Source organism: Oryzias latipes, chromosome 17 (assembly GCF_053564925.1).
Source record: "Oryzias latipes strain Hd-rR chromosome 17, Olatipes_Hd-rR_3.1".
NCBI lineage: Eukaryota > Metazoa > Chordata > Actinopteri > Beloniformes > Adrianichthyidae > Oryzias > Oryzias latipes.
Window position 1 is genome coordinate 20,156,624 of NC_136253.1, and position 27,238 is coordinate 20,183,861.

The window sequence follows — 27,238 nt, forward strand, 5'->3', positions numbered from 1 at the left end:
CTTTTTTTTTATATTTGATTCCCTTCCTCAACAATGCTGTTTTGTGTCAACACTGAAGATACCAAGAAGACAAGTATGGAATCAAAAAATGGTCAAATTTCTGAAAAAGAAAACCTCAAGTTGAAGAAGTTTGTACTTTGAAAACACAGAATACTGAGATTGTGCTTATGTTTATTTGGCATTGTGATCATGTCCACATGTAAACATGATGACATTTATGATGATTTTGGATTTAAAAAGAACCAAAACACCAGTTTGCTGAATTTTCCTGCAAACAAATGAAAACGTTATGAAACTCAGATTGTTTACTACATATAAATGCAATCAGTTAACCCTCAAAAAAGCAAAGAATGAAAAAATTTTCACAACACATCAAAAATTCATTGACAGATTATGGACCATTATCATGAAATGCTCACTACCAAATCAAATCCTCATAAACACTCCTGGCAAACCTCCAAAATTAGTTCAATTATAAATAAACTCGTTTTTTTGTGATTTGTAACTAACCTTTGAGTTTACTGAACTGATTTGTGTTTCTGCATGCAGGAATTGAAAAATAAAACTTTGAAAAACAAACCTTGTGGTTTCTGTGGCATCAACTGTTTTTTACTCATGAAATACCATAACTTTTGTGAGACAGTTTTACTTTCTACACCACTTTTTGTCTACACACTCTTGCATGCCAGGGGTTAAACATTTGTATGTTTACGGTTGTTGTATGTTTCACGTAGGAAAATATTTAGTACATTTAATCTTTTCATTCTTGTTCTGTGCATATCAAAGGTCAGTAAGATTCCAAATCCAGAAGCAAACACACAAAAAATCAGAAAGTTTTTTTGTACTAAAACATTTTAAATGTTTTTTTTTCCTCAAAAAAAGTTATTGACCTAAACTCACTTTAAAAATGTGTTTTGTGCGTGCGTGGTCCAATGTCATTACGTAAGGGGAGAGACTTTGTGTCAGCTCTCTACAGACCCTAGACATAAAAAATAAAGAATTGTTCCTTCAAATTAAAAAATTTGTACGCACAAAATCCTCATTCGTGCGCAGAAATCAGCATTTTGCAGCCACAATCCAGTATTTTGTGCACACAAATTAGCCTTTTATAAGGATTTTGTGAATGTAAAAGGCTAACTTGGGCGCATAAAACATTAATTTTTCTGCACAAAATACTAATCAGTGGACGTAAAATTCTTATTTGTGCAAATAAATACTAATTTGATCACAAGTGCAAATGCAAACTTTGCCGAAGAAATACTAACAAAATGCTAATTTCTGCACATAACATACTAACTTGCGCCCACAAAATGCTTAAAAAATACTAATTTGTACAAAAAAAAATAATACATTGTGCCACACAACAGTAATGTGCCCACAAACTTCTTGGAAAATGATCATTTGTGCTCCCAAAAAATTAAATTGTATTCATTGAATGCTAAATTGTGGCTACAACAATTTGTGAACACAAATACTATTGTGCCCACAAAACGCTAATAAAATGCTAATTTATGCACACAAAATAGGCTACTAAATTGAACACATAAAATGCTAATAAAATTCTAAGTGTTGTGCACAAAACACTAGCTTGTCCTTACAAAATGCTTCCACAGGTCATCCATTTTTTGCTATGTTTGGTGTGGTTGCAGTCGATAGCAACCATTTATTTAAGCTACATTTAGGTTTCACATTTGGAAATGGGCGTTTCCAACTTTTCATTACGTCCATCCGGACATTGGTATACTAATGTGTGCTGACAAGATACTAATAAAATGCTAATTTGTGTGCACAAAATACTAAATTGTGCCCGCAAAACACACAAGTTGTCCACATTAAATGTTGCTAAAAAAAGAGCCAAGTTTTGCTCACAACATACTGAACTGCGGCCACAAGATTCTAAGACAAGACCAATTTGTGTGCACAAAATACCATTTTCTGTGCACAAAACACTGACAAAATGCTAGTTTGTGCCCACAAATTAGCATTCTAATTTAATTATTTTTTTAAATGTAGCTCTCTCCCTGGTTTGTAGCTTTTACAGCTCCTCTGTCGTCACCATCTTGGCTTTCATCATCAAACTATCACCTTTCCATAAATAGACATATGTTTAGGACAAACTAGCCTGACAGTTGTTCAATATCTGTTAAAGCAGTTTAAAAGCAATGATAAAGGTAATGGCAATGTGTAATTTAAAGCTCAAAAAGCTGATATTTAATTTCAAATATAAAAAAAATGTACAAAAAAGTTTGTAAAAGTGAACCTTAATTGCATTAGAGTAAACCTTATTACAGTAATTAAAAAAAGAAACATTTTTGTAACCAGAAACTTTTTTACTAAGCCACCTAGTGGTTACCTGATGATGACTTAGCTCCATTTACAAACGTTTTCAAACAAGCTTCAAACAGGAAGTCAATGATGTGAAATGATATACTCCACACTTGTGAGCACACTGGGCCTCATGGGAGGAAGCATGAAACCTAAAAATAAAACAGTTTTTTAAAACAGACCTTCAGACGGAAGGTAACAAAAGATGCTTCTTTAATTTATGGGGCCTGAAAAGTTATATTTATTCCTATCATAAGTGGATTAATCTTGCTGAATTTAAGAACGTTTATTATTCCTAACATGCTTTTATACTCAAACACAGCACAGGATGCAACATATCAACACATTTGCATATATGTGTCTATGGGTGTGTGACGCCCTTTCAGGCAATACAAAAAGTTTTCAGTGAAAATCAATACAAAGACATTCCTTTTATCCATTGGAGCCACCTCTCCGCTTAAGAGCCGGTGCTGTTAGAGTCAGCAGTCAAGCAGTCATTGAGCCTGAGGCACTGAGGGGTTCTACGGTGGGCAGAGGTGGGACTGATTCTCTCAAACAATAAGTGAGGTCTTCAAACTCCTGTTCTCACGCTCTGTTCTCGCCATTGGTACATGTGCCGCCTCACTGCTCTCGTCCTCATTCTCCAGCTGCTCGTCTTTTCTCTTGATGTAGCGCTCGTAAAGGACCATGACAACACCCATCAACCAGGCTGACACTGTGCCAGCAGCAAAGATGACAAAGCCGATGGCAACAAAGAAGAGGTAGTCCCAGGAGCCCAGGGTTTGGTGACAAAACGTCCGTAGTTGGATGCCCACCTCACCCAGACGGAGTCCTTGCATTTCAGCAGGTGAGCCGCACACTGTCTGGCCTTCATCTGTCACACAAATACAAACCAAGAAAGAATCATGAGGATTAATCATGGCACAGTATATAGTTTAGCATTTTTGTGTGTATAACGCACTATCAGCAATATCAGAGACATACTTTCTCTACTCTTCCACTCAAGTTCATCGGTGCATAAACCTTTGACATTTAAAGATCAACTGTTTTGAGGTTTAAGAATAATTTATTCATTCCTGTTCTGCAGTACCTGTGCTAGAAATTTGTCATTAAATATTAAAGACCCATTCCAATGACAATCGTTTTCTTAAACATCTTCTTGTAGCATTTTTCTCATGATGGAGGACATGATGGAGCATTTCTTTATTTATTCATATAATTGTATATCAGGAGTCCAAATGGAGTTGTTAATAGCTTGTAGTTGTGATGCAAAAGCTACAATGTCAGGCCACAAGCTACCTTCTCCACTTTGTTCTGATGCAACTAGGAGAAAAATAGATCTATGTACATCTTGGTTTTCCTCATCCAAGCTGGCATCTGACTCCAAATGGTATGACTGGATCCGATACTGCTTGCCATTTTTGTTGCACCAGAAATGTTAGTTTTGGGTTGCGGACAGCTGTAAGCTAGCGGGAGAGCACGTAAACAAAGGGAAGATGCAAGGGGGCAGGCTTATTCCGCACCAATGGTCCCGCCTACAACTTAGAGGTGAATTTCTAATGAACTCTTGCTGCTCTGCAGAAACTATGTCCTAGAAAACAACAGTTTTGGCTAAAATCAGTATAATCATAATTAAAATACCACCAGGAAATCTTTTAATTTCAGCATGGTAAGGTAATGCAGATAATTTCTTAATTGATCAAAAGATGATCAGAGTAGGGTGTCATATAAATTGATTCATACCTGGTTGAATTATTACCCTGCAGAAGCTGCAAACACAGTGAAAATGGAAACAGTAACCCCTTTTTATATGATTACAATTTTTTTGTTAGAGTTAGTTAGCTGTAACACCCTAAAAAGTGTTATCCAAATTATGTGTCATGTTAAGTCATGAGTAGAAGAGAGGAAAACTGTTTCCCTTTTGCTTTTAGTGGTGTTCGATAACTTACAATGGTATTTAGATTAGGGTTTAGAATTTGGAATTTAGAAAAATTTAGAAAATGTATCTAATTTACATTAGAGGTCTATTTAATTTTGTTGGTTAAAACAACCTCCAACGTTTATTTCCCCAATTTTTACACAAAATTTAAAGTTCTAGGTTTAACAAAGATATAAATAAATAATTACAATAATAAACTTAATTTATAAAGCACTTAAATTGTCCATACAGACCCAAAGTGCTGTACAGTGACAGATGAAGGTGTACAAAGAAATGCTGATTAAGTTACATTCTTGAAACATTGTGAACATTCAAAATGAATTACTCATACAATGTATTTATGTTACAAAACCGTATCTGTTCACTTATGGAAAAAACACTTCAAAGGAGTAAGAGAGATGCACATTTGTTTAACTATCTTAGTTCAAAGTGAAATCTATTTCATATTTCACATTTTCTCCCATTTTGAATTTTTCTAGTGGATTGAATCAGATTGCTTTCTATAATCATTCTATACCAACTTCTTTACAACAGAGCCTTAGCAGACTTATGGAAGGTTCTGTAGTGGTTAGAGCTTTGGCTCCAGGAACCCAAAGACCCTGAAAGGGATTCAGAGGATGGATAGAATGATGGAGTGATGGAGTGATGGATGGATGGCTGGATGGATGGATGGATGGATGGATGGATGGATGGATGGATGGATGGATGGATGGATGGATGGATGGATGGATGGATGGATGGATGGATGGATGGATGGATGAGTGGCTTTAATCTGTGTGGATGTGTGTTTAGCCTGTGTAATTGCTGTTTTACCTTTACAGCACTCTGGTTAAAGGTGTTACTCCTCAATATTTACTCTACTTGTTTGCTTTACTCTTTACCTCATTGTTGAATCAATCACCTCTGTGCTGTTTATTTGATATGCTGCTTCCATTGACCCTGGATTCCATTTTTGTGTCACTTAAATTTAAGCTCTGCTTGTGACTTCATGTTTGTTGATTTGGTTCTATCTGGGTCCTCCACCACATATTTACTTAAATGTTAACAGTTTCTGCATCAAAAGCCTCAATATTCAACTCATATTACCACCTGAACCCTTAAAGTCCCACTAAACTATATTTTTTATCTAATGTAAAATCCCATCATTCCTTTGTTTACAATCCCTCCCACCAACTTACAGCCCCTCACACCCCCAGCTAAGTATAGGAAAAAGGAACAGCAAACAATATCAGAGCTATGCAGCCGTACAGTTTTGAGCCAGATGTCCGCTCAGACGAAGAAAACGAAGACGTTAATTGATCTATTTGTCTGCAAGTGGATGCAAAAAATCTGCGGTGACCAGCTGGGGTCTGAAATGATATGAAAGAGACAAGCAAAACAAAAACTACAGGATCATCTGTGATATGAGAAATCTAAAGCTGAGTTTCTGCAGCTACAAGAGAATAAGAAGCAGATAAATCAACACAAAGTCCCTGGAACATCTGTTGTGAGACAACAAAATTGCAGTAGTTTGGGAAGCAGGTGATCACAAAGTTACAGAACATCTGTTGTGAAACAAAAGATGTGAAATTAACTGCAAAGGCAAGAGAACATGATGATGATAAACCTTCTCAAAATCCCTGAAACCATCACCATCAAGACCTGAAGAGCATCCAAAGTGCCTAAAAGCCTCTGCACCTTACAAATAATCAGACAAACTTCTCTGTGCAGGAGTTTCCTTTTCTTCCAAGAAAAAGAGCTTTTGCCTAAGACCACTTTAGAAAATTACAAGAAAGCCCGACTCTATAAGGGAAGTGTAGAGGTAATACATTTGCATAAGCAGGGTTTATAATTTAAAATAATCCTTTGTCAAAGTGAACTTGCAAAAATATGCTTTCATATAAAGACTGCATGTAAATCAAAGTGTCCTGTGTTCTACAGCTCTAAGGTATTGCAGACTTACATTACAAAAAAGGATGGATGAATCATTCCAACCAATTTTCCCACTCAGAGAATTAAGAAGAGAGTTGGGCTTTTTGTCTGTCTGCAACTTCAGATTTATAAGGTTTTTGATCATCTGCTATCATGTGAGACTGACTACAACTGAGACGCAAATCCATTATTGGATCAAAAAGTTCCTCTTTCTTCCAGAGAACTGCGTGAAAATAGAGACAATTCAAAGAGCCTGTCAGTCAAAGATAACCACACCTTATGCTGAATGCTGAGCTTCGTAGCAGCGTCCATGAGAACAGCAGAGTGTTTTGTTCCTGCAACATGACAGCTTGCAGCCTCGACATGCAGCCTCTTTTAGCAAGCGCCTGTTTTTTCCTAGAGCTTTTTTAGATCAGGGAGAAATTCAAAGTGGAGATCAAAGGAACTAAATGCTTCAGCAGAAAAGAACGGTATCCTGTAAGGCAAATGCAGCACAGCATAAAAAAACGTATTATTTACAGGCTTGTTTTCATTTGAGAATATAATTACTGTTCCCATATAGATCAGAATTATTGCAAAGTCTGCATTAATTTATGATCTATTTATTTTTTATTTAATTAATTAATTAATTTATTTTTGACAGCAGGAAAAATAGGAGTTAAGGGCTAAACTTGAGTGTTGGACATAACTCACTCTTACATAAAGCCTTTTAAGTTTTATACCTAAACTTTGTGGCTTGTGAACAATGTTCATCTGTCTATTAACTCTATGCTTTTCCATAGTTTGTTTTTTTATTTATGGTACCACAAAATACCTATTATTGTCTCCCCAATTTGTAAGTATCATGATCTCAATGATGGGTGAAAATAAAAATGCTACCCCATTTATGACCAACGAATGGAAACTTGGTTTAAATATTTTTTCATCGCCTCTGAAATAAGAAGTCTGACGTTTCAAAAGAGAACCCCAAAAGTGCTTCTCACTCAAGATAAATTTCCAAAGGTGTTACGTGTTAATTTCCCGTTTTTTTTTTTTTTAGGACAATGCATATTAAACAATGTTTCAGCAGCTGCTTTAACATAAATATGCCAGAGTTAGCACAGGAGCTAAATTTCATCCGTTGTCCTAGGGCAGGATAAAAAGTTCAACAATTACATTTACAATACAATAAAATAGCACAATATTAGAGGTAAAAATATTTACAAAGGTTATTACAATAAAAAGCAAGTCTAAAAAGTCAAAGAAAGTCACAGAAAAACAACAATAACTAATGTCTGCAGGACTGGTTTGTTTTCAGCCATTGTTTAAGAGCTGTTTGGAAGGTAGGGTAGTTTTCACAGTTCCTAATGTGCTGTGGCAGCATATTCCATAACTGTGTGCCTCTAATTGACACCACAGTTTGGCTGAATTTAGTCCTGCGCCTTTGAACATTACAGTACCCTCGAGTTAAAGCCCTGGTGCCTATTCCAACATTTCTTTTTTTACTTGTAAAATCTGACAAGGGGGGAGGTGCCAGCCCATTCAAAACTTTAAAAATGGGACAGGCATCCATGTACATTTTATAACTTTCAAGATCCATTATGCCATACTTTGTTAGAATGTCACAGTAATGATAACGCAGAGGCTTTTTGTCTAAAACTTTCAGGGTTCTCTTAAACAGAGACTTGACGGGTTTCAAAGTGCTTTCGTTTGTCTGGGACCATGTAGTAAGACAATAAATTATATGACTTAAAATCAATGAATGCATATAAACCTTTGCAGCCTTAGTAGTCAGAGAAGACCTTATTTGTTTAAAATTTGACAGATTAAATTTAACAATATTTGATATTTTCTTTACATGATCTTTAAAAGTTAAGTGTGAGTCAAAGATTACGCCAAGATACTTGAATTGTTCTACGACTTCCAATCGCTCCCCATTGACCACTACAGATGGTTGTTCTTCCCTCGTTGGCTGACGTGAAAAAAACATGCATACAGTCTTTTTAGTATTGAGATGTAAGCATGACTTTTGGAGCCACTGAAAGACTGGAACCATGGCTCCAGACAGAACTGCAGCTGCTTCAGCTTTTATTTTGGCATGAGCATTTACAACTGTATGGTCTGCATATAATTGTATTTTTGTTTTTTTTGTATACATCTGACAGGTTGTTCACATACAAGCTAAATAGAAGTGGCCCCAATACTGAGCCTTGAGGAACTCCATCTGAACAACTAAGAAACGATGACTGTGAATTTTCAATTTCTACAGCATGTTTTCTGTCACGGAGATATGATTTCATCCAGCAGAGAGCACTGTTCGAGAAATTAAAATTTGATTACTTTGCAAGGAGAACATCATGATTAATAGTATCAAAGGCACATTTCAGATCAAGGAATACAGCACCCACAAAGCCTCCCTTGTCAAGCAGCTGTTTCACATTTTCAAGGAAATAACAAGTTGCTGTATCAGTGGAGTGATATTTTCTGAAGCCAAACTGCATTGGATGGAGAGAGGTTTGACTGTTGTTGAGATGTATAGTTAGTTGTGTTGTGACCCATTTTTCTAAGATTTTTGAAATAACTGGTAGAATGCTTATTGGACGGTAGTTCTCAGGTTTTGTTTTGTCCCCAGACTTAAAAACAGGTATAACCCTAGCAATTTTCCATGTTATTGGCACTATGCTATGGTTAATAGACTGGTTAATCAGATGTACAATTGGGTGTGCGAGAACATCTTTATATTGCTTAATAAAATGACTAGAGAAACCATGTGCATCTCTAGCTTTGGAGCTTTTGAGGGATGAGATTATTTTTAGAACATCAGGAGCAGATATTTCCTTAATATGAAATATTGGCTTACTATTGTCTACAGTTTTCCATGGGACATCTGGACATTTTAGTTGCCGTGTTAAATCTTCAATTGAACGAATAAAAAAGTTGAGAAGACCTTTTGCCAAAATGAACATTTATAGAAAAAAAGGAAGCCAGTAGAATAAGTAAGATTGTAAGAATGTCTTTGATGGGTCAAAAATGAAGAGATCAGAGGTTCTACATTGCTGCAAAACAGTTGTTCTACTAACTGTTTAAAAAAGACCAAAACCTGTCTTGTGTATAAATTCAACATAATAATAAAAAAAGAAAAAAATCACTCTAATTCCAGCAGCCACTCAGTATCATATATGGCAACCTAATATGCAGGATATGGTAACAAAACAAGCAAAAAAAAAGGCTTAAATATGAGTATTTTCTTGTTTAGTTGGCATCGCATTTACAAAACCTTCTCAACAGATCAAATCAATAAAAATTGGCTTTTATGTTGTCTCTGAACAGACTGCTTAGGAAGTGGAGAAAAGAGGGAGCTTGTCTGGAAAAAAAATAGCTTGTCACCTCAGCAAGCTGGAGTTTATGTGAGAATGTATTATTATTGATCTGCCTGTCCCTAACCTCTCAGTAGGAAACAGCCAACGTGAGACTAGACATAATCCAGACAAACACACTTTATAAGAAGTCGGCAATTCCTCTGAGAAATTGAAAGAGGTTGTCAGCAAGAAGGGTGTGAGGTTAAAAATCAAAAGAAATGACCAATTTGGTGCAAGAAAAACCTAAAAATGCAACTAATTGTTAACTGCAAAGTCAAACAGCTATGTTGCTTTGCAGTGTCATCTAACCCAAAGGGAGGAACTGAAGACGCAGTCTCCTCAAGGAGACTCAAACATTTCACTGGAGGAGACGCTAATTAAAATACAAACCTAACAGACGACAGTGTGAAGGCTTGAGTGACAGCTGCTCAAAAATATGCAAAAAGACAGAGGGTGATGAAACCAGACTGCAAAAGAGATCAGCTAACAAACAGAATATGCAAACTTCATGGGAGCCTTTGGAGCATCTCTAAAGGCAATTTTTTTAGATGTCTTCTTATAGCAGTTTTATGCAAAATGTAATCATGTAGGAAAAAGTCTTTTATGGTCTTTTACTAAACTGCACAGATGTCATGGACTTGGGGGGAAAAAGTAGAAATGGACAGTTGTTTTTAAAATTTGGATTAAAAAAACAATGAACTGAAGGCAAAAGAAGCTTAATTCTGCAATTATCAGGTTCAAAATGAGTCATGCTGACAGCAAAAGGTGTAAACCCCAACACTAGCAGAGGTCCTGTCTATATGCAGAGGCCATTTGGGGTTCAACAACATGATAAACCAAACCTCAACCTGCTGTTTCAGCCTCTGCATCATCTCACCTCAGGCTTAAAGGTTGTTGTGCAGAAACCTCAGCATTGGGGTTGTTGAAACTCTATAGCATGGGATGATGCTAACATCTGTGGAAATTGTCATAAGTATGTTTTTGTTTTAGAAATTTGCAGGTAATGGTTATGGATTGGCTTGGCTTGTTTAAAACTGACATACATTGTTGGCTCTTCCTGGTCTGGGCTGAAGGAGAATGAAAAACAAGATTATTTGTATTTGTGAATTTGTTTTGTTTTGTTTTTTTCCTATTTTTTTCCAGTTTATGACTCTTACAGGCACTTTATTTTGAATATCATCTGCATTTTAGAACGTTAAAAATGTGTTTCCCTTTTATTTCAGAGGGAAAGTAAAACTAAATTGAAAAAACAAAGCTGATCTTTAATTGTGCGTCACTGAGAAAAATTGGGATGAAGGATTTTTCTTTCCAACTACCGCTTTTGTTGATTTCTTTTTTCTTCCTGGAGAGCGGTCATGTCTTCTGACCCGAGCTTCCCTTTTATTTGTTGTCATTTTTGCCACTTTCCGCCAGTCATTTTCCACCTACAGCTTACATTTCTTCATGACAGCTTGTTGCGGGCATCTGTTTTGGAGCCTTGTGTGCAGCCTGTGTGCGTTTTCTGAATTTCCATTGTTCATTTGTCTTCACTTTGTGATTCAATGAGGCCACCACAAGCAAACCTGCCTGTTTCTTTGTTTTTACAATGCTGTTGTTTTTGGAACATTAGGCATACTAAAGTAGTTTGGAGCCAATTGTCACTTTTGTGGTATGATTGTGTGGCCCTGTGACAGGCTGGATTCTCCATATGTCAGAAGTCAAAACTCGGTCTCCACCTCTGGTCACCAGCGGGAACCATCTCTAGAGTACTGAATGCACTTCAACTCCCAGCAATTTCAGCGTGCACTTCCTGGATGCCACACACCTGACTCTCATTCACTCACTCAATTAATCAATCAATCAATCAATCAATCAATTAATCACAGTCTACTGAAACACTGCACTGAGCCTCACTCAGTGTGAAGTATTGTTCGTGCCACTCTGCCGGCCTTGCCGAGCATTATATTTGGACCTGAGCTTCAGTTTCCTGAATTTGTTTGCCTGCCGCCTTCCCCGACTCTCGCCTGGATCCTGACTCCCCTGTCTCTCCTTTCATGATCTAATCCCTGTTATTGACCCCTGCCTGCCTGACCCTGATTTAGCTTTGTGGACTTTTAGCTGAGCAAATAAACCTGCTGCATTTGGATCCAGCCGTCTACCTGTTCTTGTGACACCATACTTTATTTCATTTCTAAGTTTTAAAAAAAAGATTTTTTTTTTTAAAGATGGGCTGCACGGTGGCGCTATGATTAGCGCTCTTGCCTCACAGCAAGATGGCCCCTGATTCAAGTACTGGCTGGGGAACCTGAAAAAGAATCACCAATTGGGGACTTTTCTTTGTGGAGTTTGCAGGCCCCCCCTGTGAATGCTTGGGTTTTCTCCAGGGACTCTGGCTTCCTCCCACTGTCAAAAAACATGCTTAATTGGTTACTCTAAATTGTCCACAGGTGTGAATGCGAGTGTGCATGGCTATGTGATAGTGGCCCTGCATGTGACAGACTGGTGACCTGTCCAGGGTGTCCCCTGCCTTTGCCCACAAGTGGCCGGGATAGGCTCCATGACCTGAGGGAATAAACGGCTTATAAGCTTTTAAAGTGTTGTTGTGCTTCTAAAAGTAAGGAAGTCTGATTTGATGAAGGGTGATAGCAACATACTTCTGCTTTCAGCTAAATCAACCAAATCGAGCCGGCCATTATATTTAGGAAGAATTTCCCTCTTTCTGTTAGAGAATGTCCAACACTGCAGCCTTTCAAGACTAAGTTAAACCAGTCCTGATCATTATCTGTTACTTTGCATCTTCTTGTGTTGTGATTTTGTTTTCTTCTTATAGTTTCTTCTTATTTCAGAGGCAGTCATAAATATTAAAACCAATTTCCCTTCTTTCCTTCTCTTATTATTGTACTGTCGTGTCAAATGCTGTTATCATTGTCACGGTGCCTGTCAGCTCACCTCCCCCTCCCTCAGCTCCTGCACCTGCTCTGCTGATTGGAACCAGCTGACCTTCATCTCCTCATCACCCTGCCGGCCTTCTTAAGGGATCTTCTCATCAGAATTCAGCGCCAGTTCGTTATACTCACTCCGGTGCTTATGTCTGGCCTTTTAGTATCTACCTTCCAAGCTAAGTTATTTGACTCACCACGCTCTGCATTATCCTTCAGGTTCCCTCACCACTGGTCTTGCTGGTTTCATCATCCTGAGCTCTCCACCGCGCCCCTCGCTGGTCCCGCCGTCCTCGGCGTCCACGTCCTGCCTCAAGCTGGTCCCGCCGTCCTCGGTGTCCACGTCCTGCCTCAATCTGGTTCCGTCGTCCTCGGCGTCCACGTCCTGCCCCAAGCTGGTTCCGCCGTCCTCGGCGTCCACGTCCTGCCTCAAGCTGGTCCCGCCATCCTCAGCGTCCACGTCCTGCCTCAGGCAGTTTCCACCGTCCACGGTGCCCACGCCTCGCCTTACGCCCGTCCCAAGAACTATAAGTCTCCATCCGAAGAGGATTCAACCACAAACACCTTGTAAAAATAAACCTCTTCTAACCCACATCTCGGATCGTGAGTTACTTCCGGGTTTCAGCGTCTGGGTCAGTCACGTCTACGACGTCAGCCATGACAGAACGAACTGGCCAATACACAGACCCAGCTGACCCGGAAGGACTCCGCCTCGCCGTCTCACAACAAGGTGTAGCCCTCGGACGTCAAGCTGAATCACTCAACCAGATGGCCACGGCGCAGCAAGATCTTTTTCGCCGTCTGGACAGCATCTCCCAAACACTGGTTGAGCTAACTAGCCAACAAACGGCTAACACTAGTTCCAACTCCACAGCTTCCGCTGCCAGTAGCTCTAACCCAGCCACCACTGCATGGACTCAGGAGAACTTCCGGCTACAACCCGAACCGTTCCAAGGAGACGTGAGTTCATGTGGTGGTTTTTTGCTACAATGTCAACTGATTTTCCAGCAGGCCCCGCGATATTACCACGCAGACCACTGTAGAATTACTCTCGTTGTTAACTCTCTACGTGGCAAAGCCCTTCAGTGGGCCCAGGCGTATCTTTCAGCTAACCCCGTCTTCCAGGAACCTTTTGAACGCTTCATTGGGGAGTTTCGTCTGGTCTTCGACCAACCCCGCAAAGCAGAGGAAGCCACTCGCCGCCTTCTGGGCCTAAGACAACGCAACAGATCTGTAAGTGAACATCTGATCGACTTTCGCATACTAGCGGTTGAGGCTGGTTGGCCGGACATTGCCCTCAGAGGCGTTTTCTACCAATCGTTAAGTGATCACATCAAAGACCATCTATGTTCTCAGCCCGAAGCTACCACTTTTGAGGAGCTTGTCTCCGCCGCCCTACGTTCGGATGTGCGGCTCCGAGAACGTCAGAACGAACGCACACGTTCTGTCGGAAAAACCATCGCTGACTCTGTTCCTCAGTTTCCTGTGTCAAAGCCGCCACCCTCCCTTTTGCGAGAAAACACCAGCCGACCCCCGGAGGAACCGATGCAGATCGGCCATTCCAAACTCACTCCTGAGGAACGGCGCAGACGCATGGAGGAGGGTACCTGCTTCTACTGCGGACGATCAGGTCACCACGTACAGCAATGCACACTACGTTTAAACTCGAGAGCCCCCCGCTAGAAGACAGGCCGCGGGAGGCTGCCCCTACGGACTCTCAGGGAAATAATTTCCTTTATGTTCCTGTCAAAATTAGTCATCACTCTCGTAACCATGATTGTCGGGCTCTTATCGATTCCGGAGCCGAACAGAGCTTCATGGACTGTAGTTTGGTGTCCAAGCTCGACCTCCCCATTGAACCGCTAGATCATCCCGTTAAAGCTGCTGGCCTGGGTGGCCAACTTCTAACACGCATTACTCACCGTACCAAACCCGTGCACCTGATCACCTCGGGCAACCACCATGAAGTCACTCAGTTTTATATCACCAAATCTCTTCAGTCTCCTGTAATTCTAGGATTCCCCTGGTTGCGCCGTCATAATCCTCAGTTCGACTGGGTTAATCTCCACATCACAAACTGGAGCCCCCACTGTCTCGCCAATTGCCTCCGCTCCGCCATCCCTCCTGTCTCCCCCGATAACGAGCACGTTCCGGAGGAGACCGACCTCTCAAAGGTACCCCATTGTTATCACGACCTTAAGAATGTTTTTAGCAAGCGCAAAGCCGATGCGCTGCCCTCACACCGTCCCTACGACTGCTCCATCGAGCTCTTAACCGGCGCTACTCTTCCTAAGGGCCGGTTATTTAACCTGTCCGGTCCTGAAAAGCTCTCCATGGAGAAATACATTCACGAGTCTCTCGCCTCCGGCCACATTCGCCCCTCCTCGTCTCCTGTAGGGGCCGGATTTTTCTTCGTCCAAAAGAAAGACAAATCTCTGCGTCCTTGCATCGATTACCGTGAGTTGAACCAGATCACTGTCAAAAATAAATACTCTCTGCCCCTCATCAGCTCTGCCTTAGACTCGGTACAGGAAGCGCGCATATTTTCTAAATTAGACCTCCGGAATGCTTATCATTTGGTTCGCATGAAGGAGGGGGACGAGTGGAAGACTGCGTTCAGCACACCCTTGGGGCATTTTGAGTACCTGGTGATGCCCTTTGGGCTCACTAACGCCCCAGCAGTCTTTCAGCATCTCGTTAACGACGTCCTTCGCGACTTCCTAAATAGGTTCGTTTTTGTCTACCTGGACGACATTCTTATTTACTCGCCCAATCCGGAAATCCATACTTTTCATGTTCGTCAGGTCCTCGAACGCCTCCTCGAGAACCAGTTATTTGTTAAAGCCGAGAAATGTGAGTTTCATGTCACTTCCGTCTCCTTTCTCGGTTTCATCATTGAAGCCGGCAACATCCGACCCGATCCTGTCAAAGTCTCCGCAGTCGCTAACTGGGAGACTCCCAGCTCACGCAAGCAATTACAACGTTTTCTTGGTTTCGCCAACTTTTACCGCCGATTCATACGAAACTACAGTAGTCTCGCCGCACCACTTACCAGACTCACCTCGGTGAATCAACCGTTTGTTTGGGGGCCCGAGGCTCATAACGCCTTTAATAAACTTAAAACCATGTTCGTCACCGCACCCATCCTAATACAACCCGATCCGCAACGCCAATTCATCGTGGAAGTCGATGCCTCTGACTCCGGGGTCGGAGCCGTCCTGTCCCAACGCGAGGAACACTCTGGTAAACTCAAGCCGTGCGCCTTCTTTTCGCGGAAGTTGTCCCCCGCGGAACAAAATTACGATGTCGGTAATCGCGAGCTCCTTGCCATCAAGCTCGCCTTAGAAGAGTGGCGTCATTGGTTAGAAGGTTCTGAGCACCCTTTTATCGTATGGACCGATCATAAAAACCTCGCATATCTCCGCGCTGCTAAACGCCTTAACTCCCGTCAGGCCCGTTGGTGTCTCTTTTTCGACCGCTTCTCCTTCACCATTACATATCGACCCGGCAGTCGCAATATTAAACCTGACGCACTCTCACGTATGTTCAGTGCCCACGACCATCAGGAAGCAGCCCCCATCATTCCGCCCACATACGTTATCGGCAATCTCACTTGGGACATTGAGACTCGGGTCCAGCAGGCCCAGGATGAGGAGCCTGACCATCCTCCTCCTCCCGATAACACTCTCTACGTCCCCTCCTCTCTCCGCTCCGACGTCCTGGTGTGGGGGCACACTTCCCGGGTGTCTTGCCACGGAGGGGTCCACCGGACTCTCAATCTTCTGAGACGCAGGTTTTTTTGGCCTACTATGGTGCAAGACGTCAGGAGGTTCGTCGCCGCCTGTGCGGTATGTGCCCGATCCAAGTCCTCTAACTCACCTCCTGCTGGTCTCCTTCACCCCCTGCCCGTCGCCGAACGCCCTTGGTCCCACCTGGCCCTGGACTTCGTCACCGGGTTGCCTCCGTCGCAAGGTAACACGGTTATATTAACCATTGTGGACAGATTTTCCAAGGCCGCCCAATTCATTCCCCTGCCGAAGCTCCCCACGGCCGCTGAGATGGCTGAGGTCCTAGTCCACCAAGTTTTCCGTCACCATGGGATACCCAAGGACATTGTCTCCGACCGGGGTCCCCAGTTTGTCTCCCAGGTTTGGCGGTCTTTCTGCTCAGCTCTGGGAGCCACCGTTAGCCTGACTTCGGGATACCACCCCCAGTCTAACGGACAAGCGGAGCGGGCTAACCAGGAGTTGGAGGCCGCTCTCCGCTGTCTCTCGGCCCAGAATCCCTCCAGTTGGTCCAAGTTTCTCGTCTGGATAGAATACGCACACAACAACCACCCTTCTGCCGCCACTGGTATGTCCCCTTTTGAAGCTTCTCTTGGTTATTCTCCCCCTCTGTTTCCCTCTCATGAATTGGATTTAGCCGTGCCCTCTGTACAACACCACCTGCAACGTGTCCAACGCATTTGGCGCCAGGCTCGGGCTGCTCTCCAGCGCTCTCGGGACAGTAACTGTCGCATGGCCAATCGGCGTAGGAGAGAGGGTCCCACTTACCAACCCGGGCAAAAGGTGTGGCTATCGTCCAAAAACATACCTCTGCAGGCGACCTCCCGCAAGCTTGCACCTCGCTACATCGGACCTTACACCATTGACCGGGTCATCAGTCCGACCTGCGTCAGGCTGCGACTCCCAGCGGCTCTGAGGGTACACCCCTCTTTCCACATCTCCAACATCAAGCCCCTCCAGGAAAGTCCCCTTTGCCCGCCGTCCGCTTCCCCGCCACCCGCCCGGCTCATCGACGGCGCCCCTGCCTTTACGGTCAGTCGGGTTCTGGACGTTCGCCGCCGGGGTCGTGGTCACCAGTACCTGGTGGACTGGGAGGGTTACGGTCCGGAGGAGCGTTCTTGGATCTCCCGCTCCTTGATTCTGGACCGTTCCCTCCTGGACGATTTCTTCAGGGCTCACCCTGATCGCCGTCCTGGACCGCCTGGAGGCGGTCGTTGAGGGGGGGGTACTGTCACGGTGCCTGTCAGCTCACCTCCCCCTCCCTCAGCTCCTGCACCTGCTCTGCTGATTGGAACCAGCTGACCTTCATCTCCTCATCACCCTGCCGGCCTTCTTAAGGGATCTTCTCATCAGAATTCAGCGCCAGTTCGTTATACTCACTCCGGTGCTTATGTCTGGCCTTTTAGTATCTACCTTCCAAGCTAAGTTATTTGACTCACCACGCTCTGCATTATCCTTCAGGTTCCCTCACCACTGGTCTTGCTGGTTTCATCATCCTGAGCTCTCCACCGCGCCCCTCGCTGGTCCCGCCGTCCTCGGCGTCCACGTCCTGCCTCAAGCTGGTCCCGCCGTCCTCGGTGTCCACGTCCTGCCTCAATCTGGTTCCGTCGTCCTCGGCGTCCACGTCCTGCCCCAAGCTGGTTCCGCCGTCCTCGGCGTCCACGTCCTGCCTCAAGCTGGTCCCGCCATCCTCAGCGTCCACGTCCTGCCTCAGGCAGTTTCCACCGTCCACGGTGCCCACGCCTCGCCTTACGCCCGTCCCAAGAACTATAAGTCTCCATCCGAAGAGGATTCAACCACAAACACCTTGTAAAAATAAACCTCTTCTAACCCACATCTCGGATCGTGAGTTACTTCCGGGTTTCAGCGTCTGGGTCAGTCACGTCTACGACGTCAGCCATGACAATCATGATCTTGTGTTTTGCTTTTCAATAATCAACTATTGTATTTTCTTGTGCTTTTCTTTCATAATGTAATTATGTATTGTGTGTAATGCTACATTTTGTTCACTGTTTTCTTATGTAGCCACCAGGGGATTAGGGATGCAAATTAGCATAATTGCTAAAATTTTAGATATTTACATCTATAACTCTCTGATAAGATGTCTACCAATGCACATTGTCCCTATTAAATTATTAAACCTTAAAAACAAACAAAGCAATACTAAAATGTAACAGAGCTTTAAATTTTCAAACCGTTTTTTTAAATTTATTTTTTATTTCTGTTCTGAATCCCTGAAACGTTCTGTGCTTCTACGTCTGGAGATGAGTGTCTGTCTGGCAAAGCTCTGTTAAGCACAACAAATTCAAAAGGCTGTTCTGATCCACTCAAGAGCTGCTGCTGCACTCTGTTCACAGAACGCGCTGCCAGATTCTGACTACAGCAAACACTCTTTCCATATGGATGCACCCTCCCTCTGCACATACATGCATGAGCAATCCCTCACCATGAGGCTTCCAACCTCCCATCTGTGCATGCGGCATCTGCACATGTGTCTGTGCACACACCTTTGCTTTGCTCATGTGTTTGTGCATGCGTCTGACAGCCAGGAAGGGGAACCCTTCTGGCTTTACCACCCAATACCCCCCCCCCCCCCCCCAAAGTGACTGGCATCAAAGAAGAGGGCTTTCCCTCTCCTCTCCTCCTCCATCCATGCTGCCCTCATTTCAGAAGGCTCTCTTATGCAATATCTAAGTGAGTGTTAATCTAGCCAGGAAGGCGAGACGAAGGAGAATCTGTCGGTTCCTTCCGGAGGCTTTATTTTCTCGCTTCTTCACATGCTTGCGTGTCATTGCACCTCCTAAACTGAGGAGACAAGCAGGCCGAGCAAGCAGAACCAGGTGAAATTCAGAGGAGTGATAAAAGGGCTGAAGGGAGAGAACTTGCAATAAACAAAGTAAAAAAAAAAACTAGCTTTTGATGACCTTCCACCAAAACACTTAAACAATGCCTTTTTTGGCTGGGTTTAAGTCTACAAAGAAGTGATTTCCACACATCTGTGCCTGAGCATCTTCCCACATGACAAGAATGAGGATTTGGTTTTAAAAAAAGAGGGACGAACTGTGCACACAATGCGGGTATCCATTTGTCCTCCTCTTCCCCTCCTAGCAGCTGTCATTGAGAGAAGCTCCGATCCAAATTAAGCTTGACAAAAGACGATGAGCGACAGGAAAATAGGACAACTCCAACAAGACTCAGCCTAAGCTTCGCTCCCGCTTCATTTGAGCAAATTTACAGTTTGTGCAAGAGAGTGTGGGAGAGGGCGAGGCAGGGGGCACCTTTTTAGTAACCACTGCTTTTGTATTATGGCCATGGTGTTAGGACTCTAGATGTGCTTCCTGCTCAGTAAGACACACTATAAATAGCCTTTGCCCTTTTGGATAGTGACACAATCCCACCAAGGCATGAGCAAAGCAACTTAAAGCCAGACAGGATACAGAAGACCGGCCACATCTTTCACAATGACACTTAAATAACAAAGGGGATCAAAATTTGATGGAGCATGGCTGAATCATTGATCCAATCTGGAGCTTCATCTCTGAGAATATGCGTAGATTTGTCATTTTGGGAGAAAAAGATAGTCTTGTTTTACTCAAAGGCGAAAAAAAAAAAAAAGATAATGTCTAAAATGAAATTCAGGGAGTTTCTTCTCTGTGCCTGTCCGTGGTTTGACTGTTGTCCAGCTCCATGCTGTTTTCTGCCTCTCAGCTCACAGGAAGACCATGAAGTGATGCAGACTTTAAAAAAATCCGATTTTTCTGTTGAATGCAGGCTTTATTTTTCACTCAATGTTAGTCAACAATGGAATTATGTTTTGTTCATTTCATAGTGTCTTTTGCATCCACACATGAAAGTTATCAAATTTGCTGTTTTTATTTCCTTGATCTTGGAATTCACCGTAATGCAGGGGTGTCCAAAGTTTTTGAGATTTTGGAGATTGGTGAAAATGTGTGAGGGCCAAACATTCAGCCTGAATTTGTTTAACTCTTGCAGTATCTATTAAATGAAATTTTATTTGCAATGGGATACTTACATATAGAACAGCATTATATTTAAATACATATTTACTTAAATTACTTGGATTTCCTGATTTGTGGAGCAGAAATAAAATCAAGAAAACACTTTATCTGGGTTTGCATTAAATGTTACATGTTATTTACTATTAGATGCTCTCTCTAATCTTTTAAATTTAAATCATGCAAACAGGAGAACAACAAGAATAGTTGTCTCATTCAGAAAGACAGTTTATCAAAGAAACAAATAAATCTGTACATCTTGTTTGGCCCTAAAGGCTTTCCAGGTCACAGAATCACAGGTTGCTGCCACAGCTATACAACAGTTTATAACATAATTTAGTCATTATGTTAGTCAGATTAACAATTCTTGCTTTTTTAGCATGTTCTTGCTAATCCTAAATTTTTCCTGATATTTTTATTTAAGTATAGTTTGTATACGTATATGTCTATAAGTTATTTGAGTAATAAACTGACCCATCAGAAACTTCTTCAAAAGTAATGTTTGATTGACAGATTGTTCACGGGCCTGCTTTCAGTGGAAGGGGTGTGGCCTTCTAACATGCTCACTCCTGATTGGCGAGAGTGGTTGCCATAGACTGACACACTGCCTCAGACCAATCACGGCTTACTGAAGACGTCTGCTTCCAACACACCGACAGACATGTGGCATAAAATGGAGACTGAATTGAATTCATTTGGTTGGAACCAGAAGCGAGGCATTATCTATGGGTGACATCACACTCGCTCAGTCCAGTTCTCCTATACAGACAATGGGACCACATATTGGATTTTATGAGAGGAGTCTATAGAACATTTGGCCCACCAGCCAGACTTTGGACATGCCTATCTTAATGGAAACGTGTCGGTAGACAGCTTTCGATCTCCATGGTCTTTTTTAGCTAAAAAGATTTTTGCCATGTTTAAGAGGAGCATTGGTTATTACATTAACTGCCACAATATCAATGGAAGTATTTGTAAAGTTTGTTTGTACAATTCTTTGTTAATGCATTCTGCATTTTATGTTTTGTGTATTTCTGAGGGGCAGAACCTTTGTTTAAGACTGTTGTGTAAAAGTTTATTGCTGAAGGAGTTCCATATGCCAGACCGATTAAGAAGAGATGGTGAACAGTAATGATGGAGTTTCTTGCTTTCTTTTTGGTCTATGTGGTCAGCGGTCAGGTAAATGTTTTCACTTTTGTTGATGTAATTTGTCATGTCCAAACGTTTTTAGTTGGTTTTGGTGTGTTAGTTTGACAGTGACGTCATGGACAAATGAAGAATAAGGTCATCAGTTCCAACAAACAGTTTCTTCACCAGAGACTCAGAAGTTTAACTTCACTGATTTAGTGGATGCTTCTAAAATATTTGTTTATAAAGACTGTAAAAAAGTTATCAAAAAAAAGCAAAAGATAATCCAAAGAAACGTTTAACTTTTGCTCCTTAGAAGCAAAGAAATAAAATTTGTCCTGTGACTTCTAGGTAGTAGCTAGTGTAAAATTAAAGCATTTTTTGAAAGTGCCTGTATCATTTCTTATATTTGTGAATTATTTTGCTCAATGACATTCATGTCTGTTTACTTGAGAGGTTTCCAGGGCAGACAAATCTACAAATGCATAATGAAAAGAAGGGATTTTTGGATAAACTAAGTTCTAAGAATTAGCCTGCTTTGACAAAAATTGCTTTTACTATCAGTCCAAGAAGTAATTTGAGGCAAATAAACCGGTGCCTGAAGTTAGTTCACTTTTACATATTTTATAAAAAAAATACAAAGTGGTCTTCAAAATTATTATAGATCCTTCATATTTTCATTTTGAGTCTGTATTTTTATTCTATGAAGGAGTTTAGTTAATAAGCTAAACAACTGAATATATTACTAAGGAAATTGTCCCATTTATCATCACAAAAAAGACCACCATATATACACAAATTACACAAGATTTAAGGCTGCTTAAAACATTAGCATGCATGGGTATTGTTTAGTGTTCATGGTAGTTTCATGCTTTTCTCCATGAACTCACTGAACTTATTTCAGTTTCGTCATATTTCAGGTTTTTTTTCATTCTTTATTTTTTGTCTTTTTGTCTGGTTAATTTAAACATGTTTTCTTTTCATTCACAAGTTGGTCACTATAACCATAACCTGGTGCTCCGACTCACCCTGAATGACTGGCTGAATTTTTAAAACAAGAATGCGGTAACTTTGCCAAACACGTATCCAGCATCTTCTATTCCGGATTTGTCCTGCAGGATTATGGGAGTTTTTTTTATCCTATTCAGGGCAGAAATGGGGCACACCCTGGACAGGCGGCTAGTCTCTCACAGAGCCTTTGCCGAGCATTTAATGGGACAAACTGCTTATAGGGGAAAGAAATGTGCTTTTAAAAAAGCTCTTTGTTTGTTTTTGTGTTATTTTGTAGATTAACGCAGACATAAACCCATTCTGAACACATGCAAAATATGTTTTCTATCTGGAGGAACTATATGTGACCATCAATGATTTGTCTATTTTGACATTATTGTGTTAAAATAGTTTTGATTTTTGTTTTGCAAACTTTGACTTTTGATTTATTTATAAAATGAATCGATCTATTATATGACAGTGCCACACTACATATTTAAATCATTCTATTGAATAAATCTTCAATATTCTTTTATATACAATCTATTGTTTTCAAAAATAATCTTTTTTACCAGCTTTTATATTTTGTCTTTTATCTTTCTTGTGGGACCCAACAATTTCCTTCGGGATCACTAAAGTATCTATCTATCTTTTAATTATTAATGATAACTTAAAGGATTTATCGGAGGGGGGGGGGGCACTTTTTCATATAAAACTGCCCAAACTGCCTCACGTGAAGCTAAATGCAGAAATAATATAGTTTCATGTTTTGTCAAAGGTTAGTACAAAATGTTAGTCTCCCAACTACAAAACAATGCAATACATTTTTGGAGTTTATTGTTTGACCAGTGTTTCCTTAAAAAAGAAAGCAGATGTGTTATAAAATGAACTTTGCAAAAGACGGGTTTAAAAACTTTTTTTTTTTTTTTTACAAATCATTGGGGAAAGATATTTGATACAAAAGGTTTGGTCTGATTCATAAAAAAGGAATTTAATTGATTTAAAAAAAAACTATTGCTGTAGTGGTCTATAGTTGTCTCATTTAGAAATAGTTTATAAAGATGGGTAGAATTCAGATCATTTTTTTAACATGACTTCATGATCATTTTTTGACAAAATAAAAGCACTGACATTGATGGGGAGTAAAAGCCAGACTGGACCTTGGAACTTGAAGGTCTCCAGGTGGACCCACAGGCAGAGGTCCTCGTTCTCGCACTCGCAGCTCCACGGGTTCCCGCTGAGTCCCATCGAGCGCAGGGCTGGCAGCGCCAGCAGGGATGTGATGTTGAGCGCCGTCAGGTTGTTCCGGCTCACATCCAGCACCTGGAGGTTCTCGTTTTCCGTAAAAGCGTCCGGATGGATCTCTGAGAGTCCGGGATTGTCGGTCATCCTCAGCATAACCAGGCTGGCCAGGGGCCCGAACGTCCTGTCCTCGATCCGGGTCAAGGTGTTGAACGAGAGGTCCAGGTAGGCCAATTTGCGCAGATTCCCAAACGTGGATTCGGAGATCTCCGTCAGGGAGTTGTTGCTGCAGTCCAGATACACCAGGTCCGAGAGGTAGTTGAGCGCGAGGGGCGGCAGCTCCACGATGCGATTGTTGGAGATGATGAGCTGCCGCGTGGCCAGCGGCAAGTTGACCGGGAAGGTGGTCAGGTGCTGCCCAGCGCACTGAACCACCAGCTGGTCATCGCACACGCACCTGTCCGGGCAGCCGGTGGAGATGACCGGGGATGCGGTGACCCCAAAGGTCAGGAGCAAAACAACTAGGAGCCGCAAGGTTTGAGCGCTTGGCTGCGGGGCAAGACGCATGACAGCGCCGAGGACTTCATCAACCCCGTAGTCGCATTCCTCATTGATCCATCGCCACCGAGCTATATCAACCCACTCCCCCCAAAATAAAGGATAATTCCAGCAGAGGTCAGTTGCACTTGGCACGCTTCTAATGTCTCAGCTCATCCCGCCAGCTGCTGCTTCAGGATCCGGAGTGCGCGGAATTTTCCTCCGTGCTTTCCATTAGGAGTCTGACTGCAGCTGCGCGCGCGTGGCGCAGCCTCACAGCCTTCAGTGCGCAGCTCGCGATGACTGACTGCGGTCAGTTGGTCGCCATCCTGAAACTAAATCCAAATGAGAGAGAGGAGGGGGGGGGGGGGGGGCACTATAGAGTGATCTCACATTTGGAGGCAAAATTAAAGGGTAACCCACATACGAGAGAAGTTAAAGGTCACCTGTGATGTCAGCTCTCCATTCCACTGCTTTGTTGGTGTGTGGAAATCATGTTGCCACACATCCATGACATAAACCCTGTGAACATCACAGTCCACTCAACCCAACACTCTCCTGAAATCCATGCTTTGAAGAGAGATGACAGAAGTTTCAGGACTTTCAGTTCCTAAAAACTTGATAGGATGAGCTGGATCAGGGTGATGATCAGGGCTGTTTTCTCTTCTCTCCAAGTCCCAGCATGGAATCCTGCATCTATTCTTGGTTGTGTGTAGGTGTTGAAGTGCTGAATCAGACTTGGAGTGATGGAGAAAGAGGAGGAGGAAGAGTACAGATGTGGCTTTGGCGAGTCCATGAAAGAAGTGGTACCCCATGCCAGCAGCCAGGATCCCACAACACCAGTCTGTTAGTGTCATATTTGCACATAAACAATGACGATTGACTGTTTTTTATTTTTATTTTTTTACTATAGTTCACTGTGTTGCTGTTCCTCCCTGTTGGCATGTGAACTGAACCAATCCCCTCGGCTGCTTGTGTCAAACACATTTGGTGAATTTAGGAGGACATCTAGTGGTAATAATTTGGACCAAATATTAGCTGAAAATGATCTGGATCTTCAACCTGAAGGATCAAAAGTGCTCCTCTTAATGTGAGACCAAAGGATGCCCATCTGAAAACTCACATTTTGCCATAATGTTCTTTGACATTTGTGCTCATACATCAAAACAAAATATCTCAAGTGGAGGTAAAAAGTGCTCAACTGAAGAAGGTGAAAGAATAGAAAAAGGATTAAACATAAGAGAATATGGAGCTAGAGTACTAGTTCCTTCAAATCTACTCAAGTTAAAGTAAAAATAATTCTTTGTGTGATGACAGAGTACTTTGCTCTTCTGGAGATTTCTTTTTATATTTATATTAATCAATAATTAAACCTTCATAAATAAAATAAAATTGCATGCTATGCTTTATTTGTCTAAATACGTCTAGAAAATGCCAGAAAATAAATAGTTCAAACAAATTTTGAATCTAAAGACAGTGTTATTTGCAGCTCCTCTAAAACTAACACATCATTATTTTTTCTATTTCTATCTAAGTTTCTTTTTGCACATTTAAAGAAAATGTGTTGTGTTAAATCACTTGAGAAATTAAGGACTGGACTGAAATGAAGGTTATTTGCAAAAACTTGAAACTTTCAGAAAACAGTTATAAGTTATGAGGTAATTTCATATTTTTGTTGTAAATTCTTTACACAAAACAGCAATGAATGTTTATGCGTTTTTTTGTTTCCAATGCTTCTATCAATATGGTAAGACTCTTTTCTTTAGGTTTCTTTAGCTCTACCAAAGCAGATGGAAATAATGTTTGACTTCTTTTGACTTCTTATCAAAGGATAGGTTAAGTGGTTTCATTCTATGAGCTGTCTGAATCCCAATGAAGAAACAGTGAGGAACTCTTACATTGCAGAGGATTCTTATTCCTGTTATTGAATCCAGAAGCAACAAAAGGAAAAATAAGTTTTCAGTGAAAGCTGGAATAAAAACAGAGGCCATTTAGACTCTCTATTGCACATAGAAAAACTTATAAAGGTCATGTTCAAAAGATTCCTTTCCATGATTTTATTTTTTTTATCCCTTTCAAACTGTGGTAACGTTTGTTAGTCAGAGGTGTACCACTCTGATCATTCTGTGTGAATCTGGAAAGGTTTAAAATAAAACTTTTGAAAACAAGGAACTGTTGATCACAGCAACACTTTTCATCTGTTTTTAACCAAAAAGATTTTATTTAAAATCATATTGCTCTAATTTTTACGTGTGTCTAATGCCACTAGGAGTTCAAATTTTACTTTTAACAATGAGAAAGAATATAGGAAGTAGAATTATGAATAATTTAGATCAATTATTCAATTCATCTTTATTCCTCTAGGGCAGGGATCTGTAACCTGAGGTCACATGCTGCTCTTTAACATGATGCTATGATTTTAGCCACAGTGTTTCCTGTGGGGATCTTTTCTACCAGGGCTTGCTGGTTTGGTCAGTGGTTGTTGCTACAGTTGTTGCCCTTGTGGGGGTGGCTGGAGTTTGTCATTGCAGCCTCACAGCTGTGGAGAGGACCCCATTGTTGTCCCGGTCTGGATGGCGACAGTGGCAAAGTTCCTGTGCCTGAGCTGGCTCCAGGTGTGAGTCGATTCCTAAATACTGTTTCTTAACAGCAGAGCCAAGCTTTAAGTTTCTTTTAAATGTAAAATGGTTTGTTCTTTCTTTTCAATGTATAATAGAGTATTTAATTGTATGATAATTGTCAAAAAATTAAATAAAGGTTTCTACTTCATGGATTTTGTCTATCAAGGGTTCTTTTTGGAACGTAACCCCCAACGAAAAACAAGGATTTACTGTATGAAGATTTGAATTTTGCTACACAATTACTACAGAATTTTTTGAAACTGAAATGTCAAATACCAATTTATTTATAATTTTAATTAAGTGACAGAACGAGCAATGTTGAAGAAAAAGAAAAAGCGGTTTGGAGGATTAATTTTTCATTTTACTTTGGAGTCAATGAGCACAGCTTCAGAGTGAAAATGAAAAAGCCTTTCCAGTATTGACTTTTATTTTGAATAATGAGACACATATGCTTCCATACATTTTGGTCAGTAAGAAAATGATCCAAA

General features: G+C 41.5%; 1 protein-coding gene across 2 annotated transcripts; it reads right to left on the reverse strand.

The window, feature by feature from the left end:
* Window positions 1-151: 151 nt before the first annotated feature.
* Window positions 152-25,358, reverse strand: LOC101174134 (leucine-rich repeat-containing protein 52). 2 transcript variants are annotated; one of them, XM_011486481.4, is made up of 2 exons: window positions 23,511-25,358; window positions 152-3,199 (listed from the first exon to the last, which is right to left on the reverse strand). In XM_011486481.4, the coding sequence occupies exons 1-2, from the start codon at window positions 24,157-24,159 to the stop codon at window positions 2,877-2,879; spliced, it is 972 nt and encodes a 323-aa protein (XP_011484783.1). In that variant the 5' UTR covers window positions 24,160-25,358; the 3' UTR covers window positions 152-2,876. The 2 variants fall into 2 exon arrangements, with proteins under 2 accessions (XP_011484783.1, XP_023821127.1); XM_023965359.2 differs by having other exon boundaries at window positions 23,482-25,358.
* Between the last annotated feature and the right edge of the window lie 1,880 nt (window positions 25,359-27,238).

Bases quoted from the DNA above. Each gene is read 5' to 3' on its own strand.
- LOC101174134 (XM_011486481.4), bottom strand. From the start codon at position 24,159: ATGCGTCTTGCCCCGCAGCCAAGCGCTCAAACCTTGCGGCTCCTAGTT. The intron at 3,200-23,510 runs GTCCAGTCTGGC...TTTGTGTGACAG, and splicing joins GGAGACCTTCAAGTTCCAAG to ATGAAGGCCAGACAGTGTGC.